General features: G+C 42.1%; 2 protein-coding genes across 7 annotated transcripts in view; one reads left to right on the top strand and one right to left on the bottom strand.

Moving 5' to 3' along the window:
• ARG2 (arginase 2) overlaps nt 1-8,332 on the top strand; it is a 22,564-nt gene extending 14,232 nt beyond the window's left edge. The window contains exons 4-8 of the mRNA XM_075151879.1: nt 147-306; nt 5,115-5,209; nt 5,344-5,448; nt 6,922-7,058; nt 8,001-8,332. Of these exons, the coding sequence (XP_075007980.1) occupies nt 147-306; nt 5,115-5,209; nt 5,344-5,448; nt 6,922-7,058; nt 8,001-8,206 (703 nt within the window). The 3' untranslated portion in view covers nt 8,207-8,332. The remainder of the gene's footprint in view (nt 1-146; nt 307-5,114; nt 5,210-5,343; nt 5,449-6,921; nt 7,059-8,000) is intronic.
• Nucleotides 3,960-20,571, bottom strand: VTI1B (vesicle transport through interaction with t-SNAREs 1B). 6 transcript variants are annotated; one of them, XR_012673912.1, is made up of 8 exons: nt 20,166-20,571; nt 14,712-14,770; nt 13,262-13,453; nt 11,743-11,916; nt 9,754-9,815; nt 8,430-8,704; nt 5,982-8,177; nt 3,960-4,375 (listed from the first exon to the last, which is right to left on the bottom strand). XR_012673912.1 is itself a non-coding variant. In XM_075151880.1 (6 exons), the coding sequence occupies exons 1-6, from the start codon at nt 20,278-20,280 to the stop codon at nt 8,608-8,610; spliced, it is 699 nt and encodes a 232-aa protein (XP_075007981.1). In that variant the 5' UTR covers nt 20,281-20,571; the 3' UTR covers nt 8,341-8,607. The 6 variants fall into 6 exon arrangements, 2 of the variants coding, with proteins under 2 accessions (XP_075007981.1, XP_075007985.1); XR_012673913.1 differs by having other exon boundaries at nt 7,962-8,177; XR_012673914.1 differs by lacking the exon at nt 5,982-8,177 and having other exon boundaries at nt 8,413-8,704.

Here is a 20,571-nt window from a genome sequence, read left to right as displayed (position 1 = left end):
TATGGGATGCACCCTTTATTGTCACGGATATCTGATGTGTTGAAACGTGACAACGTTGCTGACTAAAGTTGCAGAGACTTCCCATTATCTTTGTAGTTGTTCTGAAGGAGAAACGGTGACTAAAGACTTTGCTACTGTATTTCCAGCTTGGCACTTGGTTCTGTCAGCGGCCATGCACGGCAGTGCCCACACCTTGGTGTGATCTGGGTGGATGCGCATGCTGATATCAACACCCCTCTTACAACTCAGTCTGGAAACCTCCATGGACAACCTCTCTCATTTCTCTTGAGAGAGCTCAAAGATAAAGTAAGTATTTTCCTTGTACATTTAGCATACGCTGAAATCCTCAGAGCATTTTACTTTTTCTGGTGTGAGGTGCTTTCTTATCTGCTGCAAATGCACACCTTTTTTTATCTGAGTACAAGCAAAAATATGTATTATTTGTGTGTATACACATGTACATATATATATATACACACGCACCTATACACAAATGCACACACACACGTAAATATAGATATACATACACGCACACTTAGAAACAGGAATGAGAAAAGGCTTTTCTTTTGTTAGCACCCTCGTGGGTTGTACAGAAAGCAAGAGTTCACACAAGCTCTATGAGGCAGCTGACCATGGTGCCATTCCTGCATAAGGAGTGGAGTTGGTGCTGTGCAATGGCAGCAATTCTACCAACTGAGCAAAAGAGGGAACCTCCCCCCAGCTGAGCCTGTGAGAGCTGTGCTGCTCCAGAGACAGCAGGTTCCTGCATACCTGGCACGCTGCTTCTGCTTAGTTTGGCTCTTCCATGTTTTGACAACCTTGGGCCTGACAGGGGCTGTTCCTGCATGCTCTCTCCTAACTGGCTGCTCTGGTGTTGGCTCCAGTGGCAAATATTACAAATCAGAACAGCTGTACCTGCTTACAGGGTGCTTTTAAAGAGATAGTCTTTATCTTAGGAGGAGGTCAGATTATGAAAAAGAGCGGTTTACTGGGGCACATGGAATGTGCATGGCCAGTTTTTGCTACTTAAGATGTTAAACAGTAGGTGGACGTAAGGCCTACGTATCCTTTTTGGCTTAGCTGTGGACTGTATCTCCCTATACAGGTACCTGTAGCATCTACTGGAGACACTACAGCGGCAGCCTGTGCATTGTTAATAACTGGGGCATTTGCAGTAGGAACTTAGGTATGACAATCTGCTTCTGCTGAAGCTTAGGCTGGAGAGTGGGAACAGAATCAGCAACTGCAGGTTGAAAATGGATGCTGGAGCTGCAGAAAACCTGACTCTCGATTTTATTCTGGCACTTTGCACTGCCAGTCATTTCCCTTAAAATTTTTTTTTCCCTCTGATAAATTTTGGGGGTGCTGTGTTGATGGAAGTATGCCTCTTCCAAGTAAGATGAAGCATGTTTAATGTCTTTATGGCTATTGAAGATACCATTGCGTTAGTACCTGTTTGGCATAGCAAGATTGCTATCATCTGGTAAAGCTCTTCTGCTTTTCTCCTGCAAATTCTTTTGAATGAATTCCATTCACAAGTCAATAGAGTCATTGGTGCTTTTACATACCTTCCTCTTTGTAGTAATTCTTGTATGGTCTCTACAAACGTGCTAGAATTGCCAAAGTAATGCAAAATTAATGGGGCTTCTTGAAATATCCCCAGGACATGAGAAGGTTAATATAAAAGGTTACTGTATTTCTTGTTTCTTGCCTGTAAATTAAAGGGGGTGACTTTTTTTTTCCTTTTTGGCAACTGCACCCACTTCTGCAGGAGAGAGAGGAATAGCAAAAGAAAATTTTGTGAATTTTGGAGCTCACCTAAGGTGAACAGTTTATGTCTTGGTGAGAACAGAACAAAGCCCAGTTCTTTGATAGCTGAGGAAGGAGGAGAAAGGCAGAATAAAATATGCTGCTTTCCTCTTTTGTCAATATGACAAATGTATTTAATCGGTTTCCTGTATATACATTGTTGATTTCTGGTCTGCTGGGCTCCAGTTCTTGAGCAGCACAGAAAAGCAATAATTTTTTTTAGAGCTATTAAAAGAATACTGTGAGCCTTCTGGGGTCAGTGAGAGAGCAGGCCTCTTGCCAGCAGCAGTAGTGAAGAAAAGAGTAAGATTAGGCTACACTGAGAGGTGAGTCAGTGAGGTATGGTGCTGGTTATGAGATCTCATTACAAGCTCAACTAAATTCTAGCTGTCAGGAAGCCTATGCAGAAACATCTTACACAAGCCCCTCAACCTGTATTTGCAGCTACGCAGACAGGTGTGTACTCATTTAGAGGGTTTTCTTACCATATTGTATTCCTGTTTAGAGGGACGAAAAACATCATCTGTCCTCCTGGTACAAGAAGGCTTCTACAACAGCATAAATTTTAAACAGCAGTTTTTAGCAGTAGCAGAATGTGCCTTGGACAATGGCTTGTCTGGCTACATATCTGTCTGACTCACTGGAGGGAACCTTTATCTGTGAACAGGTGCATGTGGCTCGCTCTCTTGCTCCCATCCAGTAGAGCAGTTGTGTTGACAACAGAACAAAAAAATTTACTGTCTTTCCTGACTTTGCAAGGATTCTTTTTGAATCCTAAAACTGAAGGCTACTCTAGTCCCACACTCTGCTAAGCATAACTTCTTTCTAAAGCGATAGACAAACTAACCAGTTGCACTTTGCTTCTCAAGGAGGTTTCTGTTTTGTCAAAGGGTACCTAGCATAGCAGTGTGAGAGGACACAGAAGATTTTGTGGTGAGCCCTGTATCTCCTTCCTTGCTTTCACTCATGCTGTGAAGGGGTTTTTGAGCAACCTCTCCCCACCATGACATATCTGTGTGTATGCTTCTCTGGGTGGACTCTCGTAATTCCACCAAACTGTCTCTCTGGGTCACAGGATTTGGTCATCAACTTAATAGTATGAGGAAGGCTAGTTAACACTTGGCTCCCTGTCTAGATTGTTTTGTAGAACCATAGAGAAATAACTGCTCCTTTGAGGATACAAAAAGAGAGCAAAGTAGCCTGCATGATTACATTTTATCTTCTGGATTCATTGCCCATCTCTACTAACTGGTACTGCTCTTCCAGCATCTCCAGGCTCCTTGTTCTTCATTCCCTATCAAGAGGACATGAGACAGAGGTAGTAGTGTAACATACGTCTCTCTTGGTGGCACAACCTGTTGAGACTGTTCCTGACCCCATGCCAGCAACTCAGTTCAGCTGCTGTAACCTTCTGTGGGATTGCATGAGAAGCGTCAGGAGCACTGTCTCTTTGCTTGCTTAGTTTTTGAGACACCAAGTCCTAGTCCTCGTTCGCTGTATGACCCTACAAACAGCTGTCCTGGCACAACGGGACGGGGGGAACTGACATGGCAGCAACTGCTTAAATTAGCACAACTGCCAAGAACTCCCCAGGGCTGTTTCAAGTCCCTCAGCTTAGGTGTTATCTCACCTGTTTGCAGAATCCCTTATGTATCCAGGGCTAATGAGCTTGGTCAATGCTCCACTGAATTAAATATCACCATGTAGCAGACAACATGAAGGATAAAAGTGATGCATCTGGCTGTGAAATAAAATAAAGCATTTGGCCAGGTCGCTGTAGAACAAACCCTGGTGTTGCTGGCACAGTCCATTCACAGGCTGTCAGTTACTACTTGTTTGTCCAGGTAGCTTCACAGCAGCACTATCTGGTACTCCTCAGGGCAAGGTGGCACTTCAGGGTTTTTAAAAAACTTTTAAAATTAATTTTGCTGTTTTAAGGGAAAATATTTATGAACATAATCCTTTGACTGGCATTCCTCAAGCCGAGCATTAGCGTCAGGGCTCCTGGAACCATTCAAACTAAACTCATAAACTGCTATTAATAACTTACCATGAAAATGCCTGCACCTTTTTCTGATGCCTGTTTGGCTTTACTATCAGCAACTCCTTTTCTATTGCAACAAAGTAAAAACAGAGCCTATCAAAGGAAGTTAAGGCATTCCATTTTCTTTATTTAAAGAGGAAGAGGTATAATTAAAAATGGCAGTATTAAATCTACTAAATCATTGATACTGGAGAGTATCTGACAATATTATCAATACTATGCTCAGCTTATGGTACGGTGGTGGGCTTTGCAGATACAGCTTCATTTCTGAGACCTGAATTATCTTTCCTCGTGGTCTCCAATTAATTTATGCCTCTTCTGAATTCATGACTGCAGAAAACATACTTTTATTATATATGCTTATTTAATCCCAACGTAACTAAACATAGCTATGGGTGTGTTAACCTTTAAAAACAAATCCAAATGTTGTAACTAGAATATAATTAGTAATTGAGAAGTATAAGAGGGAAACAAAGCCTTCTTGCTGCTTGACAGCTGTGTTGGCTGTAGCCATTTTCAGAGCTGGGAGAGGAAGAAGAGAAATTTGAGTTAATTTAAAGCACTCCTAAAATAATTAGTAGGATTGAAGGATTTTTATAATTGCATACCATGACTACTTAATTACCAAAGCTGAAGAATGATGACCCTCATCATCTTTCATTTGCTGTCCTAGGCCTGCTCTCTTCAGTTCTACATTAAAAACCAGTATGATGTAGCCCAGTGTGGAAGCCCACTCTCTTGTCATGGTTTTTTTTTTTTTTTACTTCGCACTTTGAATTTGTCCATCTTTAATGTTGTTCTTGCAACAAAGTTTGCATGACTTTTTGGTGAGTCTCCTAAAAGATACAGGTGCCTTGGTTTTTATTCTTCCACTTAAGTATGATGTACTGGGTAAGTTACATAGCATTACCATTAAACGCACCATATGAGTGATCTACATCTGGGTATCTAGTTTCTTATCATTCCCCTCACTGATGCTAATCACCTATTGCTTGTGGATTTGGGCTTTTTATTCCTCCTCTTCAAACTAGAAAATGTAGAAGAGTTAAAAACTTCATCCATGAACATTCAACTCAGGTCAAATCATATGACAAAGGCAAGGACTGATTAAATCAGGAAGCCAGACTCTCAAGTGATGAAGGTTCTCTGTTTAGACAGAGAAAGGATGCTATAAATAAATACAAAGTTTTGAGGGAAGCATTAAATACAATTTTGTTATATATGTCATGAAACTAACCTAATACCAAACCTTTGCTTGCAGGTACCACAACTTCCTGGTTTTTCCTGGCTAAAGCCCTGCCTTTCAGCATCTGATATCGTGTACATTGGTTTGAGGGATGTGGATCCTGCTGAATAGTAAGTTGATTTAGATTAAAGGGTTTTTGTAAAGGCTGAAATCATAAGCTTCTTTCCACATCTGGCTGTTCATAAGGGTTGCTAGACTTAAGCTTAGGCCAGTAATGATTTTTTTTAAAATTTTATTTTAACAGCTATATTTTGAAGAACTATGACATTCAGTATTTTTCCATGAGGGATATTGATCGTCTTGGAATTCAGAAAGTTATGGAAAAAACATTTGAACAACTGATGGGCAGGTAACAAATTATTATCTGATTTAAACTACTCTCATTATCCACCTGTTAAATGACTTTCAGGAAAGTAGATATTCAAGTGAAGGTCACTCTTGATGTAATGTGGCCTAACAGAACTGTGACAATGTCCAGTAAATAGTAAAGTCTTAGCACTGACTTTAGTCCTCAAGCTCCACGTCTTGAACTGGAACCATTTCACAGTGTTTCGCAAAAAGCTATGAGATAGGTTACATCAGTCACTACAGTTGTGGCTCTGTTTTATATGATTTTCTGTTTCTTGAGGAATTCAGCATTTTGCTGCAGTTTGACAAAATGTTTGAATCAACTCGGAGTCTAAGGTGTACATTATACTTTTAAAAACCACATGTAGCAACTGAATTCAGCTGTCAGTACATGAGGTAGAAGCATTTGATGGCTTCCTCCTTAGACTGTGCTCACATACGCTGTCCTGATGACAACTGCCACTTTCAGTTCAGCTAGTGAAGTTCACTGCAACCACTCCCTTATTTAAGTTCAATGCTGAAGTCTTTGCTAACCTTGTTCAAGTTTGCCGAACCAGATCAGGGAGCAAATCATGCTAGTCTAGGGACACACGGAGAGGATCGGAGTTAAAAGGGTAGGGGTTCTACCCTCTCACAGGGTAGAACAAAGTCCTGTAAGCAGAACAAGGTCCATGTATCTGTGCTGCATGCTGTTGTATCTAAAGGAGTGCTCACCCTTCCTAGCTGCAGCTGTGCCAAATAAAGAAGTTGCAAATCCAGATGCTTCTCCCTACTGAGCATCTGCAGTGAGTTAGAAGTACCCAGTCTACCACTTAAATAGCTCATCTGAGTGACAAACGGTGTCCAATTTATTAAGGGGTCATGGGTTGCCAGACTTCATGTAGTAAGTAACTAACATTTTAGGTTTGAGATTATCCTTCACTTTTTCATCAACTAGGCTTACATGGCAGAGTTTGGAGGCAGCCTTCAACTATTGACCTGAAAAATGCAGAATGCCCCATTCATCTTGATGAGCTGTCTATGAAATCCTCAAGCTTGGTGCTTCCTCCATCCTAGATGCCATGAAAATCAATGTTTCAGCCTTTCACCCTGGCTTTCTGTACAAAAGGAGAAAAAGCTGGATTATATCATACATTTCTCTACATTTCTCCAACTAAGGAGACAAATACCAGATAAGACTGTTAGAACTAAAGTACTTATCTTCAGCCAAATCACCCCTGAGCAGATGCTCAGTGAACCTAGAAAGACAAACTTCTGTTTTCCCAGCGTGTACTGGGGAAAGTTCTGAGCTAAGAGATGTTTCAGAGTCCAAAGATAGTAAAAAATAAAAAAATCCATTCCAAATGTATGCAAGACTTGGTATAGGACTTAGAACCTTTAGCATCACAGAGCATGATGCTGCTTTGCTGATCAGCCTGGATGTAGAAAACGTTCAAGGTTCTGAAATTGCTCCTCTTGTTTTATTCTGTCTCAGGAGACAGAGGCCAATTCACCTGAGTTTTGACATTGATGCTTTTGACCCCTCACTGGCTCCAGCAACTGGGACTCCTGTTCTAGGTGGATTAACTTACAGAGAAGGCATGTACATCACAGAGGAAATACACAACACAGGTAGGAGCTGACCAGCAGTACCGGACTAAGCAAGGACATAGAGCTCATACTGGTTATGTTTCTCCTGTGTAACTAGATAATAAGATACACGTAGTTAAACCTAAGGTGCCTACAAAGTCAATTCAACCTTTTGTACGGGGAAAAAGAAGTCCTACGGTTGGGCAGTACCCCAGGGATTGGAAGCAGCTTAACCATCAACAACTGCAACTTACCGAAAGTAAATAAAATACATAATACATTAACAACTAATGCCAAAAATTACTTGGTCATCTTGTATAATACTGTCCCCTATTCCTAAGCGCATGAGGTCAGATGTAAAAATGGGCATCTAGAATAAAAAAATGGATGCAAACAATTTTAAACAGTTTGAAGTTCCATTCTCGGATTCAAGGCTAGCAAATCAAGCTTTCACTAAGTATACTGCAGTTGACTCAATATATGAGGAACTTCCTCCTTATGCCATGGAGTTTTTATTTAATTTGTTTAAACAATGAGTTATTTGCAGTAAAAGTTGGTATGGGAGGAGGAAAAAAACCCCACAACAACCAGACAACAGATTCAATAAATCATGAATAGGACAGCAAAAAATATGAGGTGAGACTATTTTATATCCCCTAATTTTTGGACTGGGAGAAAATAAGATTAAAACACATTCCTCTCATAAATGTATATGGAAAATCAAACTTGTTTCTCCTGAATGTTGAAAGCATGGATGAGTGAGGTAGTGACGATGTAAGAAAGAACCAAATTAAACACACAAACTTGCATCTAAGAAAGATAACCTCATCCCTCACTTGAGAGCCAATTTTACTTGTCTAAGGGGTAGAGTATGTCACAAGCTCAAGTATCAGACTTGCTGCTCTGAATGAAAGGCTGCAAAAGAAACCCTGTGAGAGATTTTACCCTTTTTCACAGTAACAAAGCTGTAAACCATTTTCACAGGAATGCTTTCAGCTGTAGACATGGTTGAAGTCAATCCTCTGCTTGGAGCTTCTCAAGAGGAAGTGAACGCAACTGCTAGTCTTGCAGTCGACGTGATAGCAACGTGCTTTGGGCAGACAAGGGAAGGAGCACACACCGCGTTTGAGGAACTCCCAACACCCAGTTCTCCAGATGAATCTGACAGTGAAGAGCAAGTGAGGATTTAAGAACCCAAAGTGTTGGGTACATTGGACATTATAGAGCTCTGCTGAGGCACTTGAGTGGATAGATTGTCAACACTTGGCAAATACTGTTAACTTCTCAATTTTTAAATAAACTAGCTTTTCCACTGATCGGTGGCTACTTTATTACATACCAAGATTTATTCATTTAGTTAAGTATATACAAATTGAGACAATAAAATATTTATTACCTTCTTATTAATCTTACCAGCAGTTCAAGTCTGTCTCTGCATTTTCCTTTTACTCCCATTCTGTCTTTCTAGTGTCAGTACAGTTTCAGTTGAACATGCCGTCTTGTGAGACAGTTAAGTCCTCAGACATTCAAAGGGAACAGACATCCCATCCGGTTCCTCAACAGTGGAAAAGCTCATCTTACTCTTGAAGATTCATCTGCTGCGGAAGAACTTGTAGTAGACCACACCGCCTAGGATGGCTAGTTCCAGGATGATGATTATTGACAGCAACAACTTATTAGTGGTTACTCTAGAATTAAAAAATAAAAAAAATCCAAGATAGCTTTTTTTTCCCCTTGATTATGAAAGCAGATTCTAGATAATCTAATCACCATCATACCTTCAGTAAGTATACTTCCTGTTTCAGCTGGACCACAAAGTGCTATTCGAATAGCTCTCAACAAGCAGGAGGGGACAAACTCGGTAGTTTCCTACTCATGTTTTCCTGGAAATTCTGCTTAAATCTTACACTTCAACAGTAGCAGTTCTGTTTCTCTTCCCCCGCATAAGGCGGATCATGCTGCTGTATATGTGCCTACTCATTTGATTAAGCAAAGAGGAAAACACCAGTTGAAGTCCTGTGCTAAAACCCACCTTGTGGTGCTTTTACTTGGAACTATGTAGTTGAAGTAAAACTATAAAATCTCAAAATAATACTGTACTTTTACTGTTGAAAATTATACCGTTATCATAACTTCCTTTAGCAACGAGTATAAAGGAAAGGTTGTTAGGCCAGAAGTACCTACTGGAAATATACTCCATGAACTGGTTTAGAAGAATAATTAAACCATATAGTTAAGAAACTATAAATACACTTAAGCGTGGCTTTAGTCATTAAAATAGTGTATGGTCAGGCTCAGAGCTTCTCATCTGACAGTTCAGCTACTCTAGGGCATTACTATGGGCTAAACCGATTTGTCTGTGTCATCAGACATCTAAATCACTTAATGTTGCAGTGATGCATGGCACAGGTTTTTCCAACCTGAGTAACAAGGAGTTGCATCTAAAGTTACCATTAGCTGCAACTTGCTTATGTCCAAATCCCTCCCCTCACCACAATTTATCATACGGGATGGTTGAAGACCCCGTATTATCCTAAATCAGCAGCACAAATTCAGTAGTGTTCAATTACTCCATTAAGTAATTACCAGAGAGGAGAAAACACAAATTAGCATCTGCACATGGGCACACATTCCCCCAAACCTCCCTGCAGTTCCAGCTGACACTATTTTTTGCCTGAAACCCGCAGACAGCAGTGCTACCTGCCGAGTGCTGCTCTCAGTCAGTCACGCTACTCACCTCCTGGACATGGAACGTAGAATCTTACGACTCTTGCTCAAGTTTTCACTTGTATTCACCAACTAAGAAGAAACAGAAGTTATTTGCCAGTTGAACAAGTATACAGCAACTCTGTAAAGATGCACCTGGAAGTGGCTGGTGGTGAAACGTTGCAATTAATAATGGGACCAAGGCTGACCATATATTCTCAAAATTCAGAGACAACATTGTTCTCTACACACAATACAAGCTGGAAGCATTGTCTCCTTTCTAAGGAGGAAATAAGACTTCCATGTATACTTTCCCTTAGATATACATACAAAGATAGGCAATTTAGGATCACTTTCTGCCCCTTTAGCTAATCTACAAGTATCAGAAAGTTGGTATTAGCTCCTTTCATTAAATTTCATTACATTATTGTAGTTGTTGACACCAGAAGAAAATGATACTGGCATGTTCCCCCCAGCGCATTCTGAAACTGTTTGAAATGCTGTTCAGTTTCTAGCAAAGAATGAACTGTGTTGCACTGAGAGGTCTCAGTGACCCAGTGGATATGAGCTCTGAACTGTTAATAGAGAATCCATTTCAGCTTTGTAATGCTCAGAAATGAACTGTCAAGTATTTCTCAGTCAGCTATTGAGAAGCACGTAATTAAGTGAGGTTACAGACAACTAAAAAAGCTGTTGTCTCGCAGACAGAGTCAGGATTCATGATGTACGGCCACTGGAGATCTCCAGGTAAGATTTTGCTATTCCGCTTCCAAAGCTTCACGGGAAGTGGAAGGTAAGCCAGGGCACTTACCACCACAGCACACAGGCACCCGCCTGCACAACTCCTCTGTAGTTCAAGCTACTGCCCTCAACTACAAAACTGGCCCTGTAGGTACGTTACCTTGCACTGAGATGGACTGGACCAAGTTGGGAAGAAAAGTACCAAGTCCTTTCAAAGCATACTAGATTTCCAGTCTTTGCTATGAAATACCAAGGAAGAAGAAAGTCTGCTTCTAGTTGGAATGTGCGTTTAATACAGTTCAGCCATACGATGCCTAAAAGGCTGACAATAAACGTCACAGCCTCATGAACAACTGTGCATAGATTGACGTGCTTGACAGACTATGATATTTTTAATTAGAAAAAGAACAGACAAAAAATATACCTACAAATCTTAAGATCACATTTCCTTTCCTGCTCTCCAACCCAAATTTGGGAGCAGGGCAAATCAAATTCTGACTGAAATTGAAAACCTGCTTAAATGAAAAATCTACAGGCTTTGTTGCAATGAGCAGAGATAACTCCCAAGAAAAGGGGTATGCTTTTTGTTTTGGCCGAGTGTGCCTACTTGCCAAACTCAGCGTCCCCCTGCAAGTCACTCGCCTAAAAGCTTTACACCCAGGATCCCTTGTACACACAGAAAATCCCATCAGTTTGTTACTTCAAGAAATCCAAGTCTCAGTTTTGCATATGTGCGTACACAAAATAAATGAACCACTTTTTAAAGTTTCCACAGTAGAAGCAGAGCTTCTTGACCCAAGGATGAGGAACAGACATCTTGTCTGACTCCACTTTCTCCCTCCTTAGCTAACCTACAAATATTGGAAGGTTAGTAACTAAGTAATTAAGCTTCTATGAACTTTCATTTCATTAGAAGAACTTGCTAACTGCCTCCCAAATCTAAACCTTTACTAGTAATCTAGTGGTGGGCAACTCCTTAGCATTTTTTTAAATCTGTGATTTTTTCAGTAATGCTATTTTTTTTTAGCAGTGGTTTACAGGTCTAGTATCCGATCTTGCACAGACACAGCAGCAGACATTTGGCCTTTGTGCTTTGGGCCCTTCTACAGTAATTCTTCTCCTTTTATGAGCACGGCATAGAAATGTGGCAGCCTGGATTTGGTCTGTAGAAACATCAATTGGATTACCATGTCTAGGGAGGTCTCCGAGAGTGGCACACAGTTCCCACTAAGCTAACACCAGGTTGTTTCAATACAATGCCCACGGTTTCCCTGCTTACTCTGCTCTTGGTGCGTTCCAGTTGCTCCCGCTGCTCCCCAAGTTCTTCAATTATATCGGTGCCAATCTGATCTGTTTCAGCAGCAACTCGGTGCGAGCGCTCAATGCTCTGACTGGCGCGGTTCAGGCTGTCTGTTCCCTGGAGAAGCAGTACCCTCTGTGACTGCAGATTACTCTGAAAAGTAAAGTATACTTAACTATTAAGCACAAAGAGAGAGGTATTAGGCTTCTGACATATTAAAAAGTTAGGACGTGACTCCATAGGCTATCCATTTGTATTAGCTGTACGTGCTGCTTATGTTAACTGATGTAGCCCAGTTAATTTTGAAAGAGTTCTTGTTCACATTGTAAGATTATGGCCAAATCTGATTAAACCTTGGAAAAGAAGGACACACAGCTAAAGAGTTAAAACAATTACAAAAAACTGTCTTTGCAATAATTTACTTTTCAATCAAAGAACATTTACATGAAAATAATATCTTTGCTTTCCAGATGCTAACTTCTCCTTCCATTCGTATCTAAATTCAGTCTTATTTGTGACTTCACAGTTGGTTGCCAGGGAGATCATTAAGAGTTTACACAGTCAAAAGGATTAGGAACAAACAGCACTAACAGATGGACTGCTAAGTAACACAGATCCTCTTTCCATGCCAGTAGCCTCAGCTAGAGGATAAGAAATGTTTGCTGACCTTGGGGTCAAAAGGTAGCTCAAAATAAAGTATTTTCTTAAGCTTCAGAAAGTCTAAGCTACCATCCTGCTCTCAGTTCTTAGAGGAATCAACCAAGAAGATCAAATGCAAAAATTTACCAAGCTACTGCAGAACGAGATACTAAGGAAAGAGCCTCCCTCAAACCTTCCCTATCTAAGGCAGACAAACAAAAAGCCCACCTCCATGAACTTTCTGTACAGATGACAGCACTTTGAAAATGAGCAGATTCAGTCTCACTAGCTCAAATATATCTAAGCATATCTGGTAAACAAAGAAATCGGTGTATTTCTTGCACTGTAGCAGCACATCCATAGTGAACAAAGTGCTAGAGGATGACTTCTTATATTTTCTTGAAATTATTTACAGTGAGATTGCTTAAAAGAGAATTCTACCGAAGAACCTAAACAGTGCATGATTCACACACTTTGCTAGTTTTGGAGACTAAAACTAGATAAGTTAACCTTTCTTCTCTGTCAGTAGCATCACTTTTGTGTTTTCACTGCTGTAAGGGAATGATTAAATAAAGCATTTCAGTACAGAATGTTGTGTAAGTTACTAACTGTGTGGTGTTCAAGGACTTCCATTTTGGTTATATTCATATCTCTGTTTTAGAACAGAAAAGCTCTCCTTTGAGTTCCAGGTGTTCTTTCTCCTCCCCGAGATATTCATGTTACATGCAAAGATATACAGGGAGTTATACAAGCAGACAAGCTAAGTGGATTAAAGTAGAAACACTGTAAACAATACATCTGGAATATTCTTTTTAAACAATCACAGCAATGTTAAATAAAATTTGTATCTAATTCTCACACTCTGTTCATTTTCTGTGGAGAAGATTCCGTATTTTATATCGCCGTGACTTCCAGAGCCCAATCCCAAATCTGTGCTTCTCATCTCTCTCTGGAACATGGAGAGGTCTCTTCTGTATGCCCGGATTTTGCTCATCATTTGGTTGCGGAAAGGCAGAGGAGCATACTTCAGTTCTTCCTCCATTTCCTGCAGCTTTAACGAAAGAAAATGTGTTTATTTTTTAAAGCACCAAATCTATTCTTATCAGCAGCTATACTCAAAACTCACCACCAGATGAAGGGATTATGTTTTTATGTGATTGGGCGGGGGGGGGCGATTAACCCCAAACCCTGTACCCCTCATCTAGTATCGAGTACACCACTCTGCCTGATGCTGTTCAGCCCACATGGATTTTCAGATACGCAATGCCTCAAGGAAAAAAACAAACGAAAAGAAAAAAAAGAAATTAATTGCCAGGCTTAAATGCTTGCTATTTTCTGAAACGTCACTCTAATTTCAAGATGTGCAGTTCTCACTTTCATATTGTTTAAGCATTTATAGGATGGGTATCAGCTTCTCATCATATCTCTGCAACAGAGATCTAGTGCATAGGTAGGCATGACACTAAATTCATACTCTGAATATCCGGGCCTGGCAACTGGAGTTAGGATTTGTAAACCCTGGGATTGTGGATGCATGAATTTTCACATCAACTTTTGGTGACAGTTGTTACAAATTCACAATGCTTAAAGCTGTCCACCAATATAAGCTCTCTCACAACATGAACGCTACATCTCATATATCACCTACACAGATACATGTCAATAAAACCCAGTAAGTCAGAGGAATAAAGCACCTCTCTCAAAAGAATGTTCAGCTCAAAAACATCCTAACGACTAACACATTAAGAAGAAAAGAAAGCTTAATCCATAACGTCTTGCTTAAAAAGACAAGTCTCGTGGATTTTTTGTGCAGTTCCATGTCACCTGCTGTCTAGGAAGCCTATACAATAGAAGTTTAAAATATTCAAGATCCCTGATATTTAACCATCAGACTATTATAGAAAGATCAGGTGGGTTAAGACCAACATGAAAGATGACAGTAGGGCAAAAAAAAGGGAGGGGGGAGGGAAGATTCTCTATGTGCCCTCCCTACAACCTCTAGCAATTGTAATTGCACCTCTATCACTCTCCTTTATTCAACGAAGAGAAGGTGATATCCCAACCGAGCACCCAAAAGAAAAAATACGCATGTAACAATATTTGTCTATATCTAGATATGTATATAGATATATACAACAGTCTTGACAAACACAGACACATCTATCAGATCAATGAATCACACATTAAAAAAAAACATTTGCCTGCCAGCATAGGAACCATAAAGACAGTAAAATTTGGAAGTACTGTCCTTTTTAAGGCCTCAATGTTTCAACTGGTCAGAAAGGCCAGAAGTCTAGAGTTATGTTTACCGTTTCATTTGCTTCACGCTGTTTCTCATCAAATTCCCGAACTAGTTTTTTCTTCTCCTCTGTGAAAGAAAAAGTAGCATGTCAGATAAACTATAGAGAAACGAAACAAAACTCAATCCTGATTACACAGACGCCAGGTCAAAATTTACCTCAAACAGGAACGGCCTGTTCTTATGACTTGTCAGAAGAGGGTGGGGGGAGAAAGCAGAAACCACCCTTCCAAATGCTGGCCACTTTTGTTTACTCTGGTAAATAAACGAAGTCATTTTTCACACCTGGAATATTTTTCTGACCTATTATCCTCCGATTTCCACTGACAGAATTGCGTGTTGAAAAACATTTAATATGAAAGGATAACAAAGAGGACGTGTTGGTAAACAGCTCATAAATATTTCTCATTTTTTGCATATACTTGGCAAGGTTACTGAAGGCTGAAACTGTAATTTGGATTCGAACAGAACATCAAGTCAATCTACATTTCCAAGATGTACTTCCCTGAAGTTCCTGGCAGATAGGGCACTCTGCATTCTCGTGGTCATAAAGTAACTAGGTAAACGGGATAAGCATTCTAGAGTACTCAGATTAAAATGCCATCAAGATATCACCTCAGGTTCACAGATTAATGCCCAAATGCTTCCCTCTTCTGGAACGACATCACTTGTTTGAATCAGCCAACAAAACTCGACAATTTTCTTGTTTGAGACAGTCATTTGCTAAGGTCCTCGTACCTAGAGCTTTGGAGGCCCAAGAATGGGTTTCACCGCTGTTACTCTATTTTTAAACAAAACCTTAAGACATGTATTTTGCATGTGTTAAAAAACTACCATACGTCTCTAACATCCACAATCAACGAAAGTAGAATTCTGAAACTCATGCTATCTGAAAGGGGCAAAAATATATGTTTTATAAGCTTTTGCAAAAGCACTGAAGACGACCACCAGAGGACTCTTGTGGAGTACTGCTGAATGAAACCAAATTCTATCAGAAGTCTGATAAATATGCACTAGCCTAATTCATCTCTTAGGAGAGAATAATTCAGCCTTAAAATTTTGGGTAGCAAAAAATGCAGACAATCGTCTCGGTAAAACTTCTCTAATTTGATTTAACTTAAAGACAAAATTAAAGATAACATTATGAAAACGTCATTGCAGTAAAAAACTGACTTGATAATACCTTTTTGTAAATATGGTCCTCTGCGAAAGAAGCAGTTTTTAAACGACCGAGCTCTCGACAGAGAATAGGAAAAAAATTTGAAGTGATCAAAACATTTTTGCACACCTCCTCTCATATATGCAACATGCCTAAGCTGTAGCCCTTCCCTTTCAGTTCAAATTCATATTAAGCCCCAGAATTTGAACTGTAGAGAACTTAAGACAGAATTAAAACACATCATCTAACAAGAGGCTACCCTCTCAATTAGCACACAGAATTATTACAGACTAAGCTACGCTATGACTGTTAACATATGACACACTAGCTGGTATCAGGAAATGCAGTTTCACATGGCAGTTAATTCAGGGGGAAATGCTGACTTATGAGGTTCCCAGATACACTCTCCTCAACTTCCTCCATGATTTGCCACCGTGTGCTTTTGTGCTGATGCAATTATTTGGGTAGCTGGGCTGCAAGTGAAATCATGGACGTGAACTGCAGGAAAACAGCCTTCAGAAGTCAGTATTTTGTTTCATACTGGTCATTTCACTAATCCGATTTAAGTAGTGCCCTCTTAAAACAACTGTTGTCTCAAACTAATTGAAACCTGGTGCAGTACCGAAAAAAGCAGTGTTCTACCTTCTTTGTGTCCGCCAAGCGGATTAAGACGACACTGCACTTATAAACGAGCAGCCAAAGTCAAGTAGCAATGGCTTGAGACTTTTTTGTCTGTATGCCAACAAGAAAACAGGCAATGTGACTTGAAAGCGTTATACTGGATCTGGCCTAACAGAAACGCCAGAATACACTGAGCATTTGTATCACTCTGAATTCAACTGCGACTCGAAGTACATGGAGAGAACTTTTTTAATGCAGTAAAAAATACCTAAGCCGCAGTAACATTACCCACATGCTCATCAACATTTAACTGATTTATTTCCAATCAGTTAGAAATAGATTCAGTTGAAAAGTACAGCTAACTGAATTAATTTAGAGGAAAGTATCTATATTTAGAACTGATCCAGGCTGTTTAAAATGCCTTCTTACAAATCTGGAAAGAAAAAATTTTTTTCTAGAGCTAGGAATTTGTTTTCTTGTTTATATAGAGTGAAACAGCATTTCCAAGCCTCTGCCCCCCAAAGATGTCCCAAGGACTATAGATTCTGTCTTCCCTTGAGTTTGGGAGTGTACCAATCATCTTAAAAGAGTATGCAAGGTATCTTTTATTGCCTCCTGAAGTTTTCATGATCAGATAACTTGAAAAATAAAGATACACCCCCTCCCCATACGTACAAGAAGCAAACAAAGCACAATAGGAGAGTGGAACACCTCCACCAGATAGACAAATTCCTGACTTATCTTAAACTCTCTTAGAAATACTTTCCAGAAATATTACCAGGATTTTTTCAGCAACAAATTTAAAGAGTCATATTAAAATTTCACAGGATGTCTGAAAAAATCAGTTTGTAATGATTTGTAATCTGTTGGGACAAAAAAAATCTACAAGCATTGCAAAAATTGCTGCCTGTAAATACTCCATTTAAGCCCACTGCTCAGAATTCACTGCTGAAGACTAGCCCAGTTCCATGGAGACCTGACAAAGCTTTACTTCACCAAGAAACTGAGCACTCTCCTTTCTACAAGGAAATAAGGATTTCCTCCAAGAAAGGGTATTTCTCCTTTTATGCTTTTTAGTCTTGTTGACCACTAGTGAAGTTAAGTCAGCTTTGAAAGTTGTCAGTTGCAGGTTTGAACATCTTTCTTGTACCAAACTTTCTGGAAATGCTGATGACAAGAACCACGACCCTGAATTTAACTCATTATTAAATGGAAAAGTAGGTAAGAAATGGAACATTAAGCTTTTCATTGCCTGTGCTATTTAGCACAGACTGGTATATTCCGAACAAACCATTTTATGACTTTACACCTAAACACATAAAACTGATCAATTCTGGGAGAATGACAAGACTATCACAGAATGTGGCAGATAGCCCCTACTCATTTTGTGGTACTGCTGAGCTACAGCAGTTCATGATAACTTTGTATCATGTTTCTCATATGAATGAAGTATTTAATCAAAGAGATTTGGTGACATTGGCAAAATTCCAACAGCATTCTCCTAGAGAAGCTGGCAGCTCACAGCTTAAGACAGGTGCACTCTTTGCTGGGTAAAAAACCGGCTGGACGGCCAAGCCCAGAGAGTTGTGGTGAAGGGAGTTAAATCCAGTTGGCGGCCGGTCACGAGCGGTGTTCCCCAGGGCTCAGTACTGGGGCCGGTCCTGTTCAATATCTTTATCAATGATCTGGACGAGGGGATCGAGTGCTCCCTCAGTAAGTTTGCAGACGACACCAAGCTGGGCGGGAGTGTTGATCTGCTGGAGGGTAGGAAGGCTCTGCAGAGGGACCTGAACAGGCTGGATCGATGGGCCGAGGCCAATGTATGAGGTTCAACAAGGCCAAGTGCCGGGTCCTGCACTTCGGCCACAACAATCCCAGGCAACGCTACAGGCTTGGGGAAGAGGGGCTGGAAAGCTGCCCGGAGGAAAAGGACCTGGGCGTGCTGGTTGACAGCCGGCTGAACATGAGCCAGCAGTGTGCCCAGGTGGCCAAGAAGGCCAACGGCATCCTGGCCTGTATCAGAAATAGTGTGGCCAGCAGGAACAGGGAGGTGATCGTGCCCCTGTACTCGGCACTGGTGAGGCCGCACCTCGAATCCTGTGTTCGGTTTTGGGCCCCGCACTACAAGAAGGACATTGAGGTGCTGGAGCCTGTCCAGAGAAGGGCAACGAAGCTGGTGAAGGGCCTGGAGCACAAGTCTTACGAGGAGTGGCTGAGGGAACTGGGGTTGTTTAGTCTGGAGAAGAGAAGGCTGAGGGGAGATCTTATCGCGCTCTGCAACTACCTGGAAGGAGGTTGTAGCGAGGTGGGTGTTGGTCTCTTCTCCCAGGTAACAAGCGATAGGACGAGAGGAAATGGCCTCAAGTTGCACCAGGGGAGGTTTAGATTGAACATTAGGAGAAATTTCTTTACTGGAAGAGTGGTCAGGCCTTGGAACAGGCTGCCCAGGGAAGTGGTTGGGTCACCAACCCTGGAAGTATTTAAAAGACGGGTAGATGAGGCGCTTAGGGACATGGTGTAGTGGGCGTGGTGGTGTTGGGTTGACGATTGGACTCGATGGTCTTAGAGGTCTTTTCCAACCTTAATGATTCTAGGATTCTCCTTGTCAGATCACTTCCCTTCCCCGTTCTCAGAATACTGCCAAGCATTAAGTGAATTAGAAGCCCAATGCCAAGTCCTACAGAGAAGTGTTCTGTCAGAGTGTTTTATCCACTGCTATGGTATAAAGAATACCCATAAAATCAGATTTTACTTCTAATATAACTTTGCCAGTTAGTAGCTTGATAGTTTTTTCTAGTCTTTGGGTAGGTAGTGCACAAACCAGACTTTTAAAACAGTCATTTAAAATGCAGATCTTCTCCAGTAAGTCTACAAATGGTTGTGGACAGTTGTGATAATAAAAACTGCTTTTAATTCTGCTGATGAGATTTTAAACAAGAGTGCAACAATGACCGAAAAAAAGAAAAAACCCAAAGCACTGCAGTTTAGGCAGTTCACCTAGAAACAGCATGAAAAAACATCCAAATAACAACTCCTCCTCACAGATAGGACTGAAGCCGAAAGCCCAGCACAGCTACAGAGCTGAAATTTGCCAGGCAAGAGGAGCTGCTCCAGAGGAGTAAAGCGACACATCTGCCTCGCCACTTGCACATTCTGGGCTTTGCATGACCAGGCCTAATACTCAAGAGCAAAGCTACCAGAGTATAGCAGCAACTGAAAAATAAGACACGGTGAAGCCAGACCTAGCAAAGCCACCCGCCCCCTCCAAGGAGGCGTCTACCGAAAGCGATGCACTAAATCCCTGCAATTGCCTTGGCGAACTCCTTCCCCACACACCGGCTTTCTTAAACAGACCTTGCCCTCCCAGCTGTAAAAACACGTCTATCCATGGCGAAACATCCCAAACTCCCTGCAACGGCCCCGCAGCAAGCCCCAGCCACCCGAGAGACCGCCCGCGGGGAAGCCCCGACGGAAGGGCCAGCTGCCCCCAGGGAGGAGGGAAAGCACCGCCCGACCCCGCCGCGGCCGGTCCCTAGCGACAGGGAGGGAGACGGCCGCGGCGGGGGCGGGCGTCCGAGCCCCCCCGCTGCCGGTAAATCCCAGCCCGCTGCCCGCGCTCCGTCCCGCCACCGCTACGCCCTTCCCCAAGCGACAAGGAGCGGCCGCCGCCCGTCCCCGCCTCACCGGCCGCGCTGCCCCGCAGCCGCTCGGGGACGCCCCGCAGGTCTCCGTGCAATCCCCGGAAGATCTCGTGCAGCCGCTCCAGGTGCTCCGAGGACCCGGAGCCGCGGCCCGCCATGGCGGACAGCCGCCTCCTGCCACGCTCGGCGACGGCTGCCGCTACCGCCTGCCCCGGCCCACTCGGCTACGCGCTGCGCGACGCACCGCCGCTCCCTCGCGAGGCACTTCCGCCATCGGCGGCGGCCTTCCCCCGCGCGGCCGGGCGCCCGAAACGGCGCCCGACCGCAAAACCGCCCCTCCCCGGCGGCAGGGCGGGCAGCCCGCCGCGGCCCACTCCCCGCCGGAGGGGGCGGCCAGGCGCCCTGGCACTGGGCTGTCGGCGGCGACAGGGCGCCTCAGGCGCTGGCCC

The sequence above is a fragment of the Calonectris borealis genome, chromosome 5, assembly GCF_964195595.1.
Source record: "Calonectris borealis chromosome 5, bCalBor7.hap1.2, whole genome shotgun sequence".
Lineage (NCBI taxonomy): Eukaryota > Metazoa > Chordata > Aves > Procellariiformes > Procellariidae > Calonectris > Calonectris borealis.
Note: the sequence above shows the minus strand (reverse complement) of the source record. Positions and strands in the feature narration are given on the sequence as shown.

Bases quoted from the DNA above. Each gene is read 5' to 3' on its own strand.
- VTI1B (XM_075151880.1), bottom strand. From the start codon at position 20,280: ATGGCGGGCCGCGGCTCCGGGTCCTCGGAGCACCTGGAGCGGCTGCAC. The intron at 14,771-20,165 runs GTGAGGCGGGGA...TTTCTTTCACAG, and splicing joins GCTGCGGGGCAGCGCGGCCG to AGGAGAAGAAAAAACTAGTT. The intron at 11,917-13,261 runs GTGAGAATTAGA...TTTACTTTTCAG, and splicing joins CCACAGAAAATGAACAGAGT to AGTAATCTGCAGTCACAGAG.